Source organism: Megalopta genalis, chromosome 16 (genome assembly GCF_051020955.1).
Source record: "Megalopta genalis isolate 19385.01 chromosome 16, iyMegGena1_principal, whole genome shotgun sequence".
Lineage (NCBI taxonomy): Eukaryota > Metazoa > Arthropoda > Insecta > Hymenoptera > Halictidae > Megalopta > Megalopta genalis.
In genome coordinates this window covers 2,748,805-2,772,752 of record NC_135028.1, presented here as the reverse complement: position 1 = coordinate 2,772,752, position 23,948 = coordinate 2,748,805, and the positions used below count along the sequence as shown (strand labels likewise).

At 34.8% G+C, this 23,948-nt stretch overlaps 1 protein-coding gene and 1 long non-coding RNA gene across 3 annotated transcripts; one reads left to right on the top strand and one right to left on the bottom strand.

Moving 5' to 3' along the window:
• Positions 1 to 512: 512 nt before the first annotated feature.
• Positions 513 to 8,731, bottom strand: LOC143260657 (uncharacterized). Of its 2 annotated transcripts, none has more exons than XR_013034941.1 (4): positions 4,667 to 8,731; positions 4,225 to 4,534; positions 2,224 to 4,140; positions 513 to 1,576 (listed from the first exon to the last, which is right to left on the bottom strand). It is a non-coding gene; the product is annotated as an uncharacterized LOC143260657 (long non-coding RNA). The 2 variants fall into 2 exon arrangements; XR_013034940.1 differs by lacking the exon at positions 513 to 1,576 and adding an exon at positions 1,896 to 2,131.
• Positions 8,732 to 8,878: 147 nt separating this feature from the next.
• LOC117220335 (DNA repair protein RAD50.L) lies at positions 8,879 to 23,440 on the top strand. Its single transcript, XM_076527019.1, is given in 12 exon segments — positions 8,879 to 8,884; positions 8,943 to 8,990; positions 10,184 to 10,232; positions 10,763 to 10,896; positions 20,438 to 20,817; positions 20,901 to 21,077; positions 21,079 to 21,877; positions 22,093 to 22,218; positions 22,301 to 22,576; positions 22,650 to 22,783; positions 22,857 to 22,988; positions 23,054 to 23,440. Coding segments are annotated over 12 exon segments (2,514 nt in total). The 3' UTR covers positions 23,307 to 23,440.
• Positions 23,441 to 23,948: the final 508 nt, after the last annotated feature.

Sequence of the window (23,948 nt, the reverse complement as noted above, 5' to 3'; positions counted from 1 at the left end):
CGCTTCTGTATCGTTTTTGTATACATATCTCGGTTTCGTCTACTTCCCCGATAGCCGGCGGCTATCGCAAGAAACGTGTAAATCTTGGAAACCGAGCAGGAGAATTACATTTTTTCTGTATTATTTAACCGGTTATAGTTCACTGACAAGTTGGAAAATTACGCTTCTAATACTGATATGAAATTATTTCATGAACGCACACTGAGAACAACGATACATGCTTTCCTATATCCTTTTCTCAATTTTTCATTTCGTTTTTTAATCATCTCAGTCATAATATAATATATACGAGGCCGTGGTTAGTGTCAGGTTTTTCTAACCCGTAAACAAAGGAAATCACAGAAAAGACATCCTTCTTTTTCTAGCTACGCGATTATGACTCTCAAGTTACGAATTTACGTTATCGTATACCGAAAAGTCTGACTCTAGGCGTGACCGTTTCAGCTGCAGACGAATAATCTTGCTCATTTTCGACAAAATTGGGTTAGTTAGTTAAAAACAAAACGTGATAGTCCTCGAGTAAAGACATTTATTCGATTGACATTAATACGGACACATTCAGAATTGCGATGCATCGCAGTTATCAGATTCAACGGAATTATAAACATAAAATTATAAATGCTGTCTGGCACGTGATTGTCGTCAATTTACAGCAATGCACCGTTTCGCCTTTAACTTTTATTTCCTTATCCGCATACAATCAGAAAATTACTTTGCAACGTGCAGAACATAATTAACTTAAGAATAAACTATAACCTATGCAAATTTCGTGGTGCTCGTAACCGGATCTCTCGACCACCACTGGTAAATATTGAACCTGAGTCAGAAATACCCTACATTTTAAATTTATTTCGGTCCAACAATAAGCCACATTTATAGCGGTCTAAGTAAGTAGTTTAATCCAAAACATTGTCAAGAAATTTTTCCATTGTTCGATTTCGATTTGGATAACAAGTAATTTTTGGTCGAACACGATGCTTTTTTCTGTCTACGAAGAATCGGTTTTCAATCGACTTACAAGAAAGACCTTAAAATTGTGTAGTCACACAAACTATATACATATTGATGCTAGGAACGACAACGATATGCATATTAATCTCGTACAATTCTAAGAAGCGGAATTGCAAATGCAGTCGGTCTGCTACAACGAATTAAGTCGGATTCATTTGTATAAAAAACGCTATTTTCGATGGACATGTTCATAATAATTAAGTATGCGTTTGCAGAAATAGCCTCAATGGGGTGAATCTCCTTGGAAGAATAAATAAAACAGTACAATAAAGTTTCAATTAATTCATACAGTTGTTGGTGAATATTGATATAACTTGCTGCAAAATTGACCTTGACCTTGAAAATTCAAGTAGAAAATATTTTTGAATTTACATAAATTACCTTGTTTTACGTCAATGTAAATGTTGCAAAGTTGTCCCTCGTTATGTGTAAATACGATGCAGTAAAAATATTTTTGTTTTTTGATCTTGAATTTTCAGCTAGTTTATAATGTTTATTTGTTATCCACCAAACCGAGGGTGTACAATGACGTTATGATGTTTCCAACATATAATTTTATGACACCCTATATATTGGAAATGAAAAAGAAATGTAGGTAATGTTGCACGATAATTAATGTTTATTTTAAACACTAATAACGATTTATGCCCTACCCCTTCCTTAACAAAATAAGTTGCATGACTGGCTTATTATTACTACCCAAACAATCGCCTCATTCCGACACGATATTGACGTAGTAACAATAAAGCACGTAATAAAGTGTAATTCCGTTCAGACGACACGTAGAATTGGTAAACAAAAGATACGTCAATGGAACTCCGGTTTCGTTGAAAAGAGCAAGCTCAGGGAGAACGAAAAGGGCAAAGAAAGTGACGAAAGAAAAGTTGTTTCTGTTTTGATAACACGTTATATTTGCGTCTTCCTGTATACAGCTGTATCGGACAAACGTGTGTGTAATTCAATGCGTTTCGAAACAAGAAAGGTCACAACTGGATGTCAAACAGGTTCAAGCATTTTAATCGGAAACTAGTAGTGGAAATGTGTAAGTAACGTCAATCTTTCACAGGTGACACCTTATCTAACAAACTTTAATGGTTGTCGGATAAAGATAAAAACCTGTCTGAAAATTTTCATTCGTGAAAGACACTACAAACTTTTCAATGCAAATTTTTCTTACAACTTGTCTATTTTAATACTGGATAATGTACTTACTTTCTCTGTTGGTAGACAGTTTATCTCACATAAAGTATAATTAGGTAAAGATGCAACTTAAGGTAGCTACCTCCGATTTCAGAACTGTACGCCCGAAAGAGACCTGTCTCCGATCGAAATGAAATTTTCAGGGTACATAAGAGCGCAGAATTCCAAATATAAAATATTAGCTTCTGGAATTTAGTGTAGTTTTCAAGATATTCACAAAAAACTTTTAATGCTATACATTGGAAGCAGTGTATACAGACGTCACTACACATTGAATGTCGCTTATCCAAATCTTACTAATCATGTATCTTCTCTGTGGTAGTTTCACCTAGCGTGTCGCGTTGACTGCCATCTCAGTCCTCACAGTCGATAAAGTAGGTGCGGCAGCGGCTTTAATATCTATATATATAGTAACATTTTCGAATTTGCTAGTAAGTGCAATTGGTTTGGATTGGGTTATTAAATATCTGTGAAATTCCTGAAATCGATACAGAAGGTACTTTTTTCAGTAGTTCACCCGTTACAGTGACCGCCAGAAAAATTATGAGGCCTCTGCTGACCTACATGCTGTCATGAACACGTAGGTGTACGTAAAATTCATTGTAGTAGTAGCTTAAGTTTTTCATTAATATTTTGAATATTATTAAATTACCGAAATTAATATAATTGACGCTTTCATTTAATTTTTGAGATACATATTCGCGAGAAACTGTTGCTGTTATGTACTACAATGAATGCTGTTATGCGTCCATGGCAGCGTATGTGATTCGAAATTGCAATGATCGATGGGTAAAGCTTTATGATTCAGAGTAATACTCGACCACTTGCACATGCCCTGTACGCTATGAACAAACACAAACAATTTACTACCCGAGTTATAATTTTTTATTTAGGACCTAATCTGAATAAAATAGATTCGGGAAAGACTCGAGAGACTGATTTCGTCGATTTTAATAATTATTTATAATCATTACAATCTTGTAACAATCTTTTATAATAACTTATAATAATGGTAATTTTTAAAAAATCTTTTTATAATAAAAATTGTTTTGCTACCAATGGTAAAATACTTTCTATTAATATGTATCAATTTTCCCATTTTTGATGTTGATGGACATTAGAAATAATACAATTTTATTCAATTTTTTCACTGGATAGTGCTCGCTTCATATAGAAACAGCACTGAGAGTATATTAGCACTTGTGTGACACATAATAACAGAAAACCCGCCCGATCTTACCCGAGCTTTTCCGATGTCATCCGAATCCGAAATGTCGACCGCATGTCCGCATATCTCTGATGTCCGTGGTTGGATGAAGTCGGTCAAAACCATCGTCCGAAATCACGCACTTGCTATCTACATATTTGAAAAAGTCGGAAAAGTCTATCCGACAAGTCTAATAGCCTTAAGCTACATCTACACTGAGGCACAACATTTAGGAACATTTTCTCGCCTCTTGTTACTGTACATATGTATGTCCAAAATGTTTCCAACATACAGTGTCTTATAAAAACATTATGTTGTTTTGATGTCGTTTTTAAATCAAACGACAACCACACTGAAGGAATTGTCGTTTGCGTTGCCCTATGTTACCGCCTATTTTCTATTTTTCTTTTATCACTACCGATTCGAACAGAAACAGGCAATACGCGTCAGCATTTGTCGCCAGCAACAGAAACACGATGTAACCTGGAGCAACAGTCGATGACTTTTTCAAGAAACATGGAATGGACATCAACAAATTGTTCCTGGATGCAGCTTTAAACTACACATTTATTATTTACCTAGCATGGAGTAACCAATAGTGCTGGTACCTTGCAATTTACTTACAGGGGATAAATTTGAATGGTTTGTTCGTCTTGATCGATGAAACAAGCAAAACCAGTTCATCGCGAAAGGTGGTTGCTTACGTTCGAGGAAAATCATATCTGTAAATAACAGAGACGCGATAGCTGCGTGCGCACAAGATCACGTGGACGCGCGTATTATGAATCATTTACAATTTACAACACCTGTTTCGCAACACGCCGCCACGCCGTCGGAACGATTGTAGACTATGTTTCCAGGAACGCAAAAAATCTACGAGATGTTCTAGCATGCTTCCAGTTGTGTGCTCGCAATTTTCCAGCATATAATTTATTTTAGATAGAAGTAGAAATTGTCAGATGGATTATTTTGTAAAGTATCAAAACTATAATGAGTATACTTGCCGAGATTATTCTATAAGCTTTTCTATTTATATTAGCCAGTCTTGATTCCTTCGTACAACGTTCGGTAAACTAGATTTTTTTTGCAATATAGAAGAATTAACACTACGGTATACTGTAAAAATAAAAATAAAAATAGCTGTGATGTATGAGTACTTGACATTCATTTTGGAATTTTTATTACGGTTAATCTATCTAGTCAGGCGGTCATTAATAATTGCAGCTTCCGAAGAATAAAAGTGCTTACCGTAAACGACAGAATTTCTCCATTTTATTCCGGTGAAGGAAAACCGGGAATTCGACTCTTTCAACACATGTAATTAGTTACATTGGACTGCAACGCAATTCCATTCTGTGTGAAGACTTGTCTAAATGATTCCATAAACAGCCTCAGTCGCCACGCGTCATCTTTGTTGATGTAACAAGGATAAAAGATATCGCGAACTAAGTATATTCTCGTCGCATATCTGCAATGTTTCTGATAAATCTTTTTCAATAAACATCCAATGAAATATTCATGAGCATTTGCAGGTGGCTGAACATAGAATACCGTTGAATTAAATATGTTGCGCAAGTGTATAATGGGATAAAATGATCGAATGTGCCCTCAAACCAAATTGATCTTCGTGTACACTATTCTATAAGCTCTCGAAAGAAAACCTTCTTAGCAAATTTTCAAGTTGGTACCTCCGCTACAAAGGTAGTTACAGGGTGAAGTTAGATGAATGGATTAACAGATTAAGCAATGTTTCTTACGAAAAATTTATTATTATTCTTATTATTATTATTCTACCTAATGGGACATATCACTCTAAAGTTGGTACATCGTAATTAAAAAAATAGAAAATCTTCTTCGATCTTTAAGCAAGAAAATACTAATTTTCTGGAGGAAAATTTTACTATTTATTCTTTTCGAACTGAAAGAATGTAGGATACAATTTTAGTGTAACAGAATATTTAATAATAATTAATGTAAGCTAAAATCAAATATTACAAGCGAAATAAGTTGTTAGAACAAGTCTGACACTAGGTATCAGAAATAACGATTATACATATATGAGCGAAAGACACTTGACACTTAGAGCAGCGATAATCTGAACGTAAACGCACGAGGTCGATACATCGTCTTGTTTTTTTTTATTCGCTAAATATAATAAACTATTTTATTTTATTCTTTATTTTTCCTTTTATACTTTTATGACAGTTACATACGTATACAGTCAGGGACAAAAGTAAGTGGACAGGTGAAGAAAATGGATATCAATGAAGTTTATTCAATATAGCATCATAATTACATGTTTAAGCTTCATATAACATTTATCTTTATAGTATATAGATTATTTTAATAATATTTAAAATACATATTAATAGTTGGTGCAAACCCAAATTAAGTTTAAACAAAAAAATAAACAAATTACAGAGAGAAAGAAGAAAGTGGACACTCAGTTGATATATTATTGCGAGACAAAAAATGTATACAAATATTATATGTACGTCGGTAATGAAAATATTAGGACACTTTTTAAAACAGAATAACTTTTTTTGAACTGGACTAAACGACTCGAATTTTTTTTAGATGATAAAGGGACCAGTCTACTAGATCATAATTTAAATGACTTTTTGAAATTTTGCTATTACTTAGAATGACAAAAGAAAATAAAAATTCTCATTTTTTAACATTTTTTTAAGCCTATAAGGAAAATTTCAAAAAATGCATTTTGTAGATCATGGTAAGTTACATGCATGCCGAAAATTTCATCGAAATTGGTTAACGCAAAAGTCAAGTCACAAGCGTTAAAAGATTTCAAAAACAGCAGATTTCTCTCATTTGTTGGTCGAAAGTGTCAAAAATAGGAACAAAACTGCGACCTTTCTGATCTTTAATTGTATACAGCTTATATCAAGGTCAACTAATTTCGATAAAATTTTCAACATGCATATAAGATACCGAGATCTACAAAAAACATTTTTTAAATTTTCATTATAGGCTCAGATAAAAAAAGTTAAAAAATGAGTTTTTTATTTTCTTTTATTATTCTAAATAATAGCAAAATTTTAAAAAAGCATTTTAATTATGATATAATAGACTGATCCCTACATTAAATAACAAAAATTTCGTTTAGACCAGTTCTAAACTTCAGTTTTAAAGTGTCCCAATATTTTCGTTACCGACCGTAGGTCATGTTCATATACAGCGACATTGAATGAATTTTCCAGTATTTACTCATAATATAAGAATGCCAAAAACAACAGAAATATCATATCAAATCCGTAATTTAATTCCTTCGGACTATCGTAATAATTTAACTTACCACCTTATAACTCAGAAGTATAAAATATCAAAGAGTGTGGTGCAAAAAATATGGAAAAATATTTAGTACATAATACTGTAAAGAATTTAAGATGTGGACGAAAACATTACTATACTATACAAAAAGACCGTCGAATTGTTCGAGAATGTCGACAAGTGCCAACGATTTCCTCACACCAAATTTTAAATGCAGTTAGAATAGATGTGTCGACAATAACTACAAAACGAAGATTGCACGAAGTGGGACTAAAATTTTGAAGGACAAAGCGTAAACCTCAAAGTAAAAGGAATCTGAAGAAACGTTTAGCTTTTGCTAAAAAATATGTTAATATGTCTATATTGTTATAAAAAAAATAGTATGATTTGATGAATTAAAATTTGAAATGTGACAATTGGAGAAAAATCAAAAGGTCTGGAGAAAGGAAAATGAAACATAAAAAATCATTTATTACAGCAACAATTAAATTTGGAAGTGATTTCATGGAATGGAACTGGATGATAGTATTGTGAATGTACATTAATACCTTAGTGTTGCAAAAAGAGAAAGGAAATTTTTGAGTAGTTCGGATATTAAGTTACGCGAATAAACTGATTTGATTTAAACTCTCTGCTTTTGACAATATTGGCAAAGATTATATAGAAAATCTTATAAACAGTATGCCGCGGCGACTAAAGGTCATAATTGCAGCAAAGGCGGCAGTACTAAATACTAACTAGCAGTTATTGGTAGTACCTACTTACTTTTGTCTTTTCACAATTGGTTAATTTTTTGTTTAATTTTAATTTGGGTTTGTATCGACTATAAATATTACTTTTAATTGTTATTAAAATAATCTATATATACTATAAAGATAAATGTTAAATAAAGCTTAAACATATAATTACAATGCTATATTCATTAAATTTCATTGATGTCATTTTCCATCATCTGTCCACTTACTTTTGTACCTACTTTACCTATATGTAGATCGCTGTACAAGAAAGTTGTTTTAATGTTGAATTTTGCTGTGTGATAGTTTCTTGCTATGATTAGTGCTAATATTATTACTTGCAACAATTTATTAAATCGTGATTAAAATATGCGCCACAGTTGTAACATCTCAACTATGACAATTTTAAATTCTGGTTTGTTATTGCTGCTATTCACTGATCCAGTTTTCCTACCACCATTACTTTCATTGAAGTGTTTTTCTCCACTGAGCCTAATTTAGTTTCTTGTCAGTCTCAGAGTAAACTTTGGTTATTCACCATGTAACTACTTGAATCAGATCCATGTGTTCTAATTCAAAATTTTTATTAGCAAACATATTTTCCTCTGTTCTTATCTATTATTTCTTTGATTTTGAAACTAGTGGTGTGTGTGTTTTCTGAATAGTTTAGCTTTCTACATATTTTACAAATTGACTCATATTGTTGTATATATAATGTCTTATTTCTTTATATTTATGCAATTTACCCTGTGTATTTCTTTTATATGTGCCTGCCAGATGCATTGTAAAGTTGTATTTAAAACATCTTCTTTCCATATCTGTAAATGCTACTGATCTTCCTGTTATATTATTTGACAATCGAATCAGTCTTTCTGTGAGATTACCTAATATCTTCTCTCCTACCAGAGTCAACTCTCATGTACTTCAAACTTTTGGTTCTTATGAGAATAGACAATAACTTTTCAACCTCTTTACAAGATACTATAGAGTGTTTCCTTGTTCTTCCAAACAATCCTACACTTTTGAAGATATCTGACAGAAGAAGTCAATTGCTTCGTCATTGTCATTTTATCTTCCATTTTGCTTCCTAACGCCTATAATTTGAATGCAATATTTCTGAGACGGACGATGTGAGAATTTATATAATAATCAGTCTGGTTGCTTATAAAAGATTTCTGTCTTCAATAGTAATAATAATTACCTTCTATGCACGTACATACGTCTTTTTTAAGCCAATCTTCTGCTTTATTTGTTTCATCTAATCATCAATAGATCATATAAACTTTGTGATACTCACCTTAAATTTCTATATGAATATGGAATCTGTCTGCACTTTTTAATTTTTCTACGTTTTCGAAATCTTCCAATACCAGTTGTACTCGGGACATCATGTTTTCTGCTTAACTTATACAGTAGTACCTCACGATAGTAAGCCAAGATGGGGGTAACCAGCTTAGAATTATGAAGCAGGTAGAGAAATCTGATTGGTTGACGCTTCACAGCTAATTAGTGCTGCCCTTACAGTTCTAGACAAGGAGAGGAAGTGGCGAGTGAGCAAGAGAGCACGATATAAACACAATCACAAGCGAAACAAGTCACACCGACGGCCAACGTAGCTTGTCCCACTTTACTGTGCTTGCTGTCCTCTCAAAGTCTAGATTTGAATCTCATAGAAAACTTATGGAACAAACTCGACTCTTCGGTGCCCCCAAGTAGACGTACGAATGTGGATACTTTCTATCAGAGTCTGCTAACTACATGGAATTAACTCGATCCAGAATTATGTATTGCGAAAATTGGTTGAAGCTATGCCACGACGACTTGCAGCGGTTATCGAAGCATGTGGTGGCAATACAAAATATTAATATAGTTGTTGATTCTACTTTTTCTTATTTTTTGATATTTTAAACAAATGATAATACACCTTTCACTCAATTCTGTCCAACACAAAAATGCTATATTTCAATATTTCGTCTCAAAATTTATGCCAATGCAATTTTTCCGTTTCGAACGAGTTTGTATTTCAAAGTTGATAATATTTCCAAATAAATCGTACAAAATTTACGTATGAAAAATAAGAAATAAACGCTACATTCTTATTTGAATCTGATTCTCGCCGTCGTCCACTTAATTTTGTCCATGACTATACTTTAAGTTTTGATAGAGAGAGAGAGAGAGAGAGAGAGAGAGAGAGAGAGAGAGAGAGAGAGAGAGAGGGCAACGCCTTGTTCTAAATAAGGAGATGGCAAGATGCAGATTTGGCAGATTTCTGCATTTTATGACTTACGACAATTCAACAATAAAAGTTGTATATAGATGTCCACAGACTCCTGCAATTAATGATAACGGCCCTTTTCAGGGCCTCAAATTCAATATAGCCTCATTTACTCGAGAAGTGATCATGTCAATGCGATAATAAAATACCATTTTCTACGGTCTGTTACCCAGACCCACAAACAACATTGCCTTATATGTATTCCTAGTTTGGTCCATAGTTTCGATAATTGCTAAATTATTCGTTGCTTACGAACCTCCTTCTCGTATAATATTCATAATTCTAATATTCTTATATAATATATATTATATATGAATATAATATTCATTGTCATTCATCGAGTATAATATTCATTGTTGGTCGTGGTGGCTAAATTTTAAAAATTCTGTGGATTCATAAACTAGAAATTATTAGTAACGAATATAACTTACGTGTTCTCGAAAATAGATATGATTGTCGCTTAAACAGATTGGCAAATACGCTGGACTGTATGGTCAAGAATCCAACGGGACAAAAAGTACAACTCGAATATCGCGCCGAGTGTTTCAGATGAAACTCCAGTCAAACGGATCGCAGGCATGGTAAAGTAAGAGAGCTACATTGATCTCCTGTGTTACTTGTTTCGCTTGAAGTTGTGCTGATGCGTGCTCTCTTGCTCATTCATCTCTTCCTCTCTTTGAGTAAAACTGTGAAGGCAGCACTGTTTAACTGTGCGTAGCGGATACGTAGTTCCACAAGCGGTCACTTGAAGCGTTAGCGTTCTGCGCGAGTTACGTTCTGCACCGTGCATAGTTAGCGGCCGTTTCTGTTTTTCCTCCTCCCAAACAAAAGAAGAGTAGAGAATACTCTCGAAGGGCAGAGACTCTCTCTCTCAAAGTTCGGACCGTGTGGCGCGAACATCCACAGTCAGTCTAGTTCCTTTTTCCTTCTCGAGCGAGCGTTGTACAGTTATATATTGTTTCCCTTTTTTAATAAATATACGTTTAATTGTTACATTCCACATGTGTGTTTAACCCCGACGGTAACACAAACAATATTACACGTAAGAAGACTTTCCTTACGGAATTTGTAATTTTAGTGACGAAAACAAAGAAGCAACAATTCGATTTTCTCAACCACTGATACTTATTTTTTATCCAAATGGCACCGGGAAGGCAACAATTATCGAGGCACTGAAATATGCTACATGAGTCGAATTTTCTCTCAATTGAGATCGTGCAGAATGTTGTATACACAACATGGCTTTGACAATGACATCTTCGATAAAATTGTTTGCCATTATACTATATATACTTTATTGAAAAAATAGTGGATAAAATAGACAATATTCATGCAATATGTGATACATTAGACTGCTCTAGAATAATTAACGAACTAAAATTTGAGACTCTTGATAATACCATGAGTAGACTTGATAAAGGTATAAACACGGTGATTTCGACAAGCAATCGATATCTCAATGTTGATACAGAATTTACATTAACAATGGGTGTTTCAAAAACAATTTTGGATTATATTATATTTTGTCACCAAGAAGATTTCAGTTGACCATTCTTCATCATAACTGATAACAACCAGTTGAAAATTCTTCCGACATTGTGATCCTAATTTGACAACTATGTAATATAAATTCAATTAAACTGATCTTAATACTAATGATTGCAACATATGTGACTAATGCATTTGGTAAACTATCTGCATGTTCTTGATCCAAATTTGTTGTTGGCAAGTTTTATAATTATAGAAGCTAGAATCTGAAATTAGCATTCTATAAATAAACGAATTTACTGCTTTTAACAACTATGTTTCTGTTGAAGGAAACTTTACACTCTTTCCAACACTACAGCGACCTCTCATGTCAATTTCATGACTATATTTTGTTTGAACCAATTTATAAGGATATGATCTTTTTGCATCATCTATAGATCTGGTAGCGTCTGTGTGAATTTCTATGGATGTAGTATCTGATTATATCTAGAAGCTAGGAAGGCTGGATGTAGCTAGAATGGATGTAGTATCTTCTAATTATAGAAGTTAGAGAGGAGATAATTGCTAAAGAGCAAATCAAGATATCAAATTTATTGTCCGATAAAAATGTCACTAGCGTTTCTTTGAAATAACAAGCTGAAGATCAGTGTTTTTCCGCGTATTTGATATTCGCGGTTCCCTATGACTTTTCAAGATGCTAGGGATAATAAGCTGAGTTTCGTTTTTTTTAACTTGGAATATATTTGAACATTCAACTTCACATCGATATAGAGTATAATTTTTAGAGTGTAGACTATTCCGTGTTCGGGTTGATGGTAGAATAGAATGTTGTGTGTTGTGTCTTCTCGGAGGTAAGTTCGGTGTGGGTGTGTTCTAAATTTGGGACAGTCGGATTTGTGGATTATTCATTTTTTGCGAGGAGTGAGGGAAACGGTCGCCCTGACTGATTGGAGTACAAAATTAGAAAGGTGACCGCCCCAAACTAAGGGTCACCCGCAGGTAGTGTTCGTGCCCTCGGGTGACGCCCGCGAAGTAATCCGAGTGTCCCAAAGATAAGCCGTAGCAAACAATGATCCGGAAAATGCCTCTTCTCGGTGGAACATGCATACCGTAAAAAACGGCTAGAATTGACATCTGGTGACCAACTGTGGGTCATAAAAGAAATACTTGAATAGAAGACGGAAATGGCTTTCAACGAAATTGCTTGCTACGGGTGTTCTGGCATTTCGATTGCTTTGTCCAAAATATGCTATTTCCTAGGGCCTTCGGTCCCTGGGTTATCCACATCTGGCAATTTTCTTCTTCCCAGGGACGGACGTAGATGGTCAATAATGTTTGACTCGAGGACAACATTTTTCCTCGTTTGATTTGTAGGGGTTCCGTCATACAACGGAACAATCAGGAAAGAAGTTACTTATTACAATAAAATACTAAATGAAGCATTAATGGCATGGCAATTTGATACTATACATAGATTCTAATGTTTCCGTAATAGGTTTGAATACCGTTACATATTACAGAATTGAAATGGATATAAAACTTATTGCTCTAACCGAAAGATGAAAAGAGAAATGCGAGAGTTAGAATACATTGGAGAGGACAACATCAGGAGAGGAAAAAAGTTACAAAAGCAATTGCATATATCATGTAGTGAATATTCGAAAATTGAATCGGAAAAAATATGAAAGGATGAGAAATAGCTGCGATGAGAGATGAAATTAATAAAATAAAATTGGTGATAATGCGGATATATCTTATAACCTGTATCAAATTACTATGTCACAAGAATTCCATATATTAGCATAATACATTTAATTTAATTTTAAGTTTAGTGCTCTGTTGCTAATAGGTTAAACATTTTAACGAAACATTGAATATGAATACAGCCAGAGGAGAAGATAAAATTAAGAGATGAAATGTAAGCAAAGCTGAATACTGTTGACACGGAAATAACTTCATTATTAAAACAAAGTTTGTTGCATGCTGAGATGGCATAATAATACATTACTATCAAAGGAAAAGGAATTACAGAAATTAACACTTAGCCGACCGCACGCGCCACAGAGACCTGTACAGTTTCCACCGCGCTCGGAAAAGCCAAACTGCGTTATCCACCACGCATTTTTCTGAGGTAGCACGGACTGAAATTCGCTATTTGAAACCAAAAACGTCCGAAAATTATTTATGTGATCAATTATATCTTACGGTAACAATTTCGTTCAACGATTTCACATATTGCTTATACAAAATTCGAAATTAAAAGTTTATAATAATTACTTTTAATGGTTATTCAAAAAGTATAAGTAATAGAGTCAGAAAATTAAGGACAGTAAAGATGACGGATAAATAACGTAACTCAAATATGGAACAAAAATGCAGTAATATATTTTAATATTGTTTCAGCGTATGATATCTCTCGAAACATGTGAGCTTATGCAATGGCACACTACAAGATTCGCAAACATATCGTGTATAGCCCGATTTTTTATTTGCAGAGCATACTCTGCATTTCCGTTGAGGATATGTCTTGTTTCCATTTGTGACAATAGGCACTAGTTTGTGTTTTTTCATGTCTAGAGATAAGCGTCCTGGTGGGTCCTGTTTCGGTGTTCTTGTTGGTTGTACTATATTCGATGGTCTTGCTTGTGTTGAGTCAATATTTCGGATTTCCCCCTCCTCCGTTTGCACCAATGCTATTGCCACTTTGAGCAAAAATTTCTTATATGTTGCTCTGCTATTTCCTATTTTTTTTTTGGATAAGAAATGAATTGAAAAGAGCAGCATTCCAAAAGTACAGCACTGCCTTTTTTGTGCATTTGGTGCTTTTTCTAAGAATATTATAGTACGACATGTATTGGTCGGCACGGTCAACTCCTTTCATATACTTATTATAGTCCACAATTGTTCCGTTGTATGACGGAACCCCTACAAATCAAACGAGCAAAGATGTTGTCCTCGAGTCAAACATTATTGACCATCTACGCCCGTCCCTGGGAAGAGGAAAATTGCCAGATGTGGATAACCCAGGGACCGAAGGCCCTAGGAAACAGCATATTTTGGACAAAGCAATCGAAATGCCAGAACACCCGTAGCAAACAATTTCGTTGAAAGCCATTTCCGTCGTCTATTCAAGTATTTCTTTTATGACCCACAGTTGGTCACCAAATGTCAATTCTAGCCGTTTTTTACGATATGCATGTTCCACCGAGAAGAGGCATTTTCCGGATCATTGTTTGCTACGGCCTATCCTTGGGACACTCGGATTACTTCGCGGGCGTCACCCGAGGGCACGAACACTACCTGCGGGTGACCCTTAGTTTGGGGCGGTCACCTTTCTAATTTCGTACTCCAATCAGTCAGGGCGACCGTTTCCCTCACTCCTCGCAAAAAATGAATAATCCACAAATCCGACTGTCCCAAATTTAGAACACACCCACACCGAACTTACCTCCGAGAAGACACAACACACAACATTCATTCTACCATCAACCCGAACACGGAATAGTCTACACTCTAAAAATTATACGCTATATCGATGTGAAGTTGAATGTTCAAATATATTCCAAGTTACAAAAAAACGAAACTCAGCTTATTATCCCTAGCATCTTGAAAAGTCATAGGGAACCGCGAATCAAATACGCGGAAAAACAACAATAGATTTTGGTTTAGTTCTCGTCCCGGACCAATGTGAAACGTTTACAGTTTCTGCGGAATGAATCGTCGAAATCATTCTGACGATTCGGTTCTTCTTTGCCTGCCAGACTTATAAAAGGTTCTTGCATATTTCGATTCATGCTCTTTCAATATAGGGCTTTTTAAATTTTGCAGAAATCCTCTATTTGCTCTAATTGTTCCGCAAACTCTTGTTTTTCTTTGAAGGAGCAATTCTGCTGTACGTACACTATTATAATAGTTGTCCATAGATTCAAGATTAACAGAACTGTACCTTGCAATGTTGCACCCGCGCCTGAATATACTTTGAAATTGCAAAGGTATCCGGATGACGCTGCGCAGAGCATCCGTACCAGAATTCCATATTTTGTAAGTTTTGCGGGATTATATGTGCGCAAAGATAACACTGTTCGACACGATTTTTGAGTTCCTATAGCCACTATGAAATTCTTGTAGAGCTTCACTCCCTGAACAAGAATCCGAAAACCGAATTGCTCCATCACCCTCAGTTTTTTAAATAAACGAACTTTTGTGAAAACCCCAAATTTTCGACAAAAATGAGGTATTGCATGAAAAGTACAAACGTTAGAAAGTTCTAATTGGTGTTAAAAGATAGAGGAGAGTTTTCCGAATATAGTGGCATGCATTTTATTAATTGTTTTTGGTACTAAATAGCAATAAATTTATGTCAAAGTTTAAAAAAGTGTCGACGTGAGCAGTTTCTGCGCAATATTTTTGTATTTTTACGAAAAGTTTTCTGTAGACATTTCTGAAGAAGAAACGGCCCGGTAAAAGTGTCGGAACGATATACATTTCGAGTAGATCGAGAAAATGTTCGACGGCAACATGTACACGACGTTTTGCCGCCATGAGCTTCGCTGCTCGCTTCTCTCTGTCCGACAGGACCGAAGCTACGCGTAATCAACACCGATGGAGGGATCCAATGGGGCACCCACTTAGCGTGTGGGGCGTGCCACTTTTTTTAGTACTTCAATGTGTTGTCTTCTTTTACATATTTTTATTGGATAATAATCACCAAACTGTGAATCATAAATTAAAAATGGAGAAATAATAAAAGAAAAATAATGAACAAAAAATAATCATTTTATTCTGAATTTGTTCGAATTACAAGTATATCGTGTATACATTTAAATCATAACGATAATACGATCATGAATAAATAATCATTTTCAAAACGTTAAACTTCTTGAAACATATTGTTAAATATATATATATATTTAATTATATGGCGTAGAAGTCAAAATTATACTAGTGTTAGAATACTTTCGTTACCAACTCCAAATAATCCGATGTGATTTATTGTGTGAAATATATATATATATATATATATATATATATATCACAGTTTGGTGATTATTATCCCCCCCCCCCACACACACACAGAGAGAGAGAGAGAGAGAGAGAGAAATATGTAATAAAAAAACAGCACATTGAAGTAGCATGTGGCACGCCCCACACGCTAAGTGGGTGCCCCATTGGATCCCTCCATCGGTGTTGATTACGCGTAGCTTCGGTCCTGTCGGACAGAGAGAAGCGAGCAGCGAAGCTCATGGCGGCAAAACGTCGTGTACATGTTGCCGTCGAACATTTTCTCGATCTACTCGAAATGTATATCGTTCCGACACTTTTACCGGGCCGTTTCTTCTTCAGAAATGTCTACAGAAAACTTTTCGTAAAAATACAAAAATATTGCGCAGAAACTGCTCACGTCGACACTTTTTTAAACTTTGACATAAATTTATTGCTATTTAGTATCAAAAACAATTAATAAAATGCATGCCACTATATTCGGAAAACTCTCCTCTATCTTTTAACACCAATTAGAACTTTCTAACGTTTGTACTTTTCATGCAATACCTCATTTTTGTCGAAAATTTGGGTTTTTTACAAAAGTTCATTTATTTAAAAAACTGAGGGTGATGGAGCAATTCGGTTTTCGGATTCTTGTTCAGGGAGTGAAGCTCTACAAGAATTTCATAGTGGCTACAGCAACCCAGACAAAAAGTTCGATTTTGTCGGACAGTGTAATCTACCCCGCCAAGGTATAATGGCTTCGTCTAATGATAATTGCTGCCGTGGTGTATACACAGACTGAAATTTGTTCTGTATATAATTTATAACTTCTCGAATTTTGAATAACTTATCCGATTTATCACGTAATAAATCATTATTACAAAAATGCCACATTCTCCAGATCTGCATGAATCTGTTTCGACTCATGGTTTTGGAGAAGATCGGGGTTTCTATACAGGGTGTCCCACAATTATTTTAACAGCCGAAAATGAGGGGTAGCTGAGGTCATTTGAAGTAACTTTTTCCTTTGCGAAAATGCAATCCGCGGCTTTGTTTACGAGTTATTAACGAAAAACACTGGCCAATGAGAGGTGACGGTGCGAGAGAGAGGGTCCGCGAGAGAGTCCGCAGCACGAGGCTTTGACAGAAGGTCGGGACGGACTCGAGCCGCGTTCGAAGTATTGAACAAGTCACGAAGCGAGAACTTTCCGGATTTTTTTAACTACATAACAGTGATATTTTTAAGAAAAACGCTGTTCACCTTTACTTTAGAACGTCTGAAGAATATTCACTAATTTTTCGGACTCGAAATAATATGTAGTTTAACCGTGACAGTCGTTTTAATTTTCTGGTGTGCATGACACCTTATGTGTACCATATGAAATTTTTATGCAAGGTGTACAGTGAAGATTAACAAAGTTCGTAAATGATATTTTAATTTAAATAATTCCGTGTCCGAACAGAATTCAACGAATGATTCGCAAAGCTGATTTAATAATAAATAATCGCGTTAAGGTACGTAAAGGATTTGTTTTTTAGAGAAATATGAAAAATATTATCGATAAGAAACTCACCCATTTAGTTGAGGATGCATTTGCTGACTCGTACGTACTGACCTCGTACAACGAACAGCTGATCCCAGGTCGATGACCGCAACATTCGAGGGATACTGTCGGTGGAACCTCTGGTATGGTTATTTGCGAAGTTCACTTACACTGCACTGTCACCAAACACTGATCAGTTATTTAATCACTGATAATCCGAATCACTTGTGGATATTTAAGAAAGATCACTGAGACTCGTTCGCGGATAATCGTTTATTCGACGCGTTCGTTCGGAAGTCGACGTTTCACTGCCGAAAAATTCAGGCCTTGACTGTGGGTCCTTGTTGTTCTTCGTTCGGCCGTCCGAGGAAATGACACTCGATACCATTTTCTTCACACGGCCATTAATTACGTTCTAAGAGCGCAGGGTGACAGCGGGTCGGACACAGTTTACGTCTCTGCATATCTTGTTTATTTCATTTGGCGGTACCCTGCGCTTCGAAGAAAATAGTATCGGGTGTTATTTCCTCGGACGGCCGAAAGACGAACGACAAGGGCCCACGGTCGAGGCCTCGATTTTTTGGCAGTGAAACGTCGATTTCCGAACGAACGCGTCGAATAAACGATTATCCGCGAACGAGTCTCAGTGATCTTTCTTAAATATCCACAAGTGATTCGGATTATCAGTGATTAATTAAGTGATCAGTGTTTAGTGACAGTGCAGTGAAAGATCAGCTGTACGTTGTACAAGGTCAGTACCCTTCGACATCATGAATTTCAGCCAGCAAATGCATCCTCAACTAAATGGGTGAGTTTCTTACTGATAATATTTTTCATATCTCTCTAATAAACAAATCCTTTACGTCCCTTATTTATTATTAAATCAGCTTTGCAAATCATTCGTTAATCTTCACTGTACACCTTGCATAAAAATTTCATATGGTACACACGAGGTGTCATGCACACCAGAAAATTGAAACAGCTGTCACGGTTAAACTTCATATTATTTCGGGTCCGAAAAATTAGTAAATATTCTTCAGACGTTCTAAAGTAAAGGTGAACAGCGTTTTTCTTAAAAATATCACTGTTATGTAGTTAAAAAAATCCGGAAAGTTCTCGCTTCGTGACTTGTTCAATACTTCGAACGCGGCTCGAGTCCGTCCCGACCTTCTGTCAAAGCCTCGTGCTGCGGACTCTCTCGCGGACCCTCTCTCTCGCACCGTCACCTCTCATTGGCCAGTGTTTTTCGTTAATAACTCGTAAACAAAGCCGCGGATTGCATTTTCGCAAAGGAAAAAGTTACTTCAAATGACCTCAGCTACCCCTCATTTTCGGCTGTTAAAATAATTGTGGGACACCCTGTATATGATATAGTGGACCAGTAATCATATATATCGTCTTTCCGTACTTGTCCCATCAAGATAATCAACCCCAGAAACTTTTTCATCTCATTCACTGTCACATCAACCCATTTTACCGCTTTGTATTCTTTATATTTGCTTGCAACTTGAGCGCGATATCTATTTGTTCCGTTGCTAACAATTCAAACAGATCATCACCAAGGAACAACTGTACGGTTGCTCATTCGCTTTCGTAATATTCAGGCATTGTGTTGATGCATGCAGTTCGACCATATGCTTCTAGTTCAACTCTAATATCATCTTCTGTCCAATCATCGACGCCATTGACAATAATATTTGATTCCGAGTCATCGGCGGAATCATCTTCCGATTCACTCAAAAGGATTCGTCGATTAGTCTGAAATATGGGAACGATGGTGCTATTATTGTCGTCAACTTCACAATCACTTATCAGTAGATCAATGTCTTCAGAACAGTCTGATAGTGTGTCCATAAACAACTCATCACTTGAATTGTCACTCATGTTTCTGGACATTTTTAGGGATATTTTTTCTATACTTCGTTTCACACCACTTGTTGAGAGTCACAGCAAGGAGCTTGGCTTCTACACTAATATTTGCAAGTTGAGCGGAATCTTATATATCCGAAAAAGTTGTGAGACTGGGGTGTAGGTGGCATTTCGATTTCTAATGGGTGTGGTGTTGGTGTGATGGTGTGCATTTTATTATATGTTGTATTCTATAGAAATAAGAAGCTCTATAGAGAAAGAAGCGTTCCTCAGGTCAAAGTGGTAGATCTACCCGATCGATCGGTTAAGTGTTCTAATAAAATAATTTTATGGCTGGTAGAGGCACCTTCGGAAATCCCGAACATAAAGAACCGTAATAATGGGCAATAAAAGACTTCAAAAATTAGTGCATGTTATTATAATTATGTTGTACTCTATAGAAATAAGAAGTTCTATACAGAAAGAAGCGTTCCTCAGGTCAAAATGGTAGATCTACACGGTCGGTCGGCTAAGTGTTAAAAGATAAATATGATGAAGCTATAAAAAACTTAAGAGATATCAAGTAACTGACACAAATTAAATTAAAAAATAAATTAGATACTACACACAGAGAATTGGTACTTGCAAACTATAATTAAAGCTACACAAACATCTACAAGCCAAGTAGAATCTATTAAATACCAAATTCAAATGCAAAAAATTCGATTTAGTACATTACAAACAACAGTATCGCACGTTGAGAGTAAGCTTCATGAAAAAGGAGGAATTAGAAGGTGAGTTAAAAATCAACTTTAAAAGTACGAAATAAATTTATTATTAAATTTTCCTATTTCAGCTGACAAAGCAAAAAGTTTCATTGGTTTGTAAATATCACGATTTTGATGAACTGGTGTTATTGCAATTTAGACAACTAAAAGACTTACAAGATAAAAGAGGTTTATATGCTCATCAAGGAGTTGCTTATAAGGATTATACAAAACAATTGAAGGAAACAAGTCCTTCTTGCCCTTTATGTCACAGAGGTTTTGAAGAACGCCAAGCTGTTGAGAATTTGTTAAGGAAAATGGAAAACGAAATGGAAAGCCACCCAAACTGTTTAAAGAAATGTGAAACAGAATTGGAAATACAGCAAGAAAAATATGATAAGATGTTGCAGCTGAAACCAGGGATCGAAAAAATGGTATACTTTGAAGAAAATGAGCTGGAAAATTTAATGTAAGTATATTAAAGTTTATTTTCAATGTATTTCTTTTCATCTTGTTTTATTAAATTTATAGTAATTTAATCATAATTTATAGGAATAATTTAGGAAAGTCTAAATCTGAACTAGCAAAATTACAGACGTCTATAACGGAATTAAAAAATAAGAAATCTGATCCCGAAAAGAGATTAACGTTGACCCAAAATATCATGAGTGATATTGTGTTATGGGATAGATGCATTGATGACATAACAAAACATAAACAGACGATTGAAGTTTAATATACAAATTACAACAAATATTTTTTTACATCTAGGTATTAAATCAGAGCGTAGCATTGAAGAAGCTCAAAGAGAAAGGGATGAGTTGAAAACGCTATTGAAAACCATTCGTCGTGATATCGAAAATTTGCAGTCCTCGATAAATACACAGAATGAAAAACTGTATAACGCTCAGGAGGAATTAAACGCATTACATGAAGAACAGTTGAAAATACGTGCAGGTGTGCAAGAAGTAAAACAGTTACAAGAGAAACTGGAAACACTATACTCGAAGGAGGTTTTGTTGGGGAAATTGGTGGATGATTTGAAGCAAAAATGTACAGTAGCCGAAGGCAATCTAACTTTAGGAATCGAAAAATTAGAGAAGAAGAAGAAAGAAAATTGGGAGAAACAGGAAATGGATAGAAAAATATTAGCTGAAGGGTTTAGACGTTTATCCGATTTAGAAAAAATACAAGATGATGTCGATGCATTTGTGTACCGTAAAATTCCTGAAGCTTTAGAACATTCCGAAAATAAGATCAAACGTTATGAAATCTCAATTAAGAATTTTCGATCTGAGAAAAGCAAATCTGAAGCAGATATAAACAAACTGAAAGAACAAATCACTCTTCACGAAGTTCTAAAAAGAAATTTATCTGATAATGTACAGTTACGGAGAGAGAGGGAGAAATCTAAAACTTTACAACAAGAATATTCAGATTTAAGAAATGAGTTGATGTCTATAAATTATACTCAAATTATGGAAGAGTTGCAGAACATGTGCGAGCGAGAAGAAGCCCTCCTGAGACAGGTAGATTATTTAAGTTAATTTTAAAGAATTATTTATTCAACAAGGATTGAAATAGAGCATACAACAATATTGCAGATATTTTTTGGTCTTGCTTTTCTTTAATTCTGATAAAAATAATTTACTAAACATTTAATGTTTCCTGTAATGCATTAACTTAATATTGACTGAAACAATTTTTCTTTGTGGATACGTAATATATTTCAAATTCTGTTCAGAGAAACATCTCAATAGGTAACCAAGAGGAATTAGAACTAGTCGTAGAGCAGGGTACAACAGAATTGAAGCAGGACCTGTACAAACTAGCACATAAAAGATATAAGAGAAAATGTATAGAGATAACGGTAATGTAACAATACCCTACTTTATAGTATGTTAGTATGACATTGTATGATATTGCTTTAACTTATCTCTCTCTTAAATCAGACTGTAAAACAAACGATATCAACTTTGAAAGTGTACAGTCAAACACTGGACAGAGCTGTCCTAAAATTTCACGAAGACCGTATGGCATCGGTCAACAGAATTATGAAGAGGCTTTGGAAACTTGTATATACCGGTTCCGATACTACGTCTATAGAAATTCGTACGGACGCTACCAAATCTGTAGGTGGTGCAAAAAGATCATACACCTATAAATTGGTTCAAACAAAACATGGTCATGAAATTGACATGAGGGGTCGCTGCAGTGCTGGACAAAGAGTAAAGTATCCTTTGGCAGAAACGTAGTTGCTAAAAACAGTAAATTTGTTCATTTATGGAATGTTGATTTCAGGTTCTAGCCTCTATAATTATAAGACTTGCCTTAGCGGAGACTTTCTGCAAAGATTGCGGAATTCTTGCCTTGGACGAACCAACAACAAATTTAGATCAAGAAAATGCAGACAGTTTAGCAGATGCATTAGCCACGTATGTTGCAATCATTAGTATTAACATCAGTTTAATTGAATACATGAATCGTGAACGTCGTTTTACATTACAGTGTTGTCAAATTACGATCCCAATATCAGAAGAATTTTCAACTGGTCGTAATTAGTCATGATGAAAGGTTTTTGTTCAAATTAGCTGAATTAAGTGAAAATAGAGGCTTCCATCAGCTATTCAGAAAGAGAAAGTATGTGTATGATAAATATTTATGAATAGAAATATCATTTTAAACGTATTTTGTGAATTCCGCAGTGGATACTCGTCAATTAGATACTGTCGACTGAATAACCAAAATTTGGGAGCGAATGATGTTCAAGAACCACTATCGTCTGAAGACGAATGTATGGAAAGCATAGCACAATTGCAAAATAAAGCGGAGGGAAATTCACGCAAAAAATTTTGTAGTGATAGTTTATATCAGAGAAAAAGATCTACTGGACAGACTGATAGCAATGATCATACTGAAGCTACAACCTCGAAGAAGACATATGTTCTGGCTATATAAGACCTGCACTCTACCTCATTCAATGCTATAGTTCTTGTTAAATTTAAAAAACAATCTTAAAAATGTATAAATATGTATTGGTCCTGTTATTGAATGTTATAAAACAAAAATAAATTAATTTTCTTACAAATTAATTGTGAGTTCCCATGTGACAGATGCGGAGCACTTGTCATTCTAAACAACCTCAATCTGTTATAGTACTGTGTTAATAACAATCTAACACTTATCAATAATTTCGCGACTTCTACTGATGAAACAATATATGCAATTAACAATACGAATTGTGGGTTCATCTTGTGGACGAAGTAATTCTCCCTTCAATGTTTTCTCATCGCATTTTTTGACACGTTTTATTACTGCTTTCTCGCTGTTCAATTCCAATTCTTTGAATTTAATAAATTTCGTAATAGTAAAAAATGTTAATGAATCTATTGGAGAATTTTTGAATGAAACGTTGTTATACTGATAAAATAATACATTGATAAGCATTTTCTTTTACTAGTATTTAACTCGTACACCATAGATTTTTAATTAAATTGTATAGAAAATTATAAAAAGAGGCGAAAAATTTCAAGAGTTCATTATTATAAATTATTAAATTATGTACAGTTTGTAGGATTTAAAATGATAATAAATAATAAA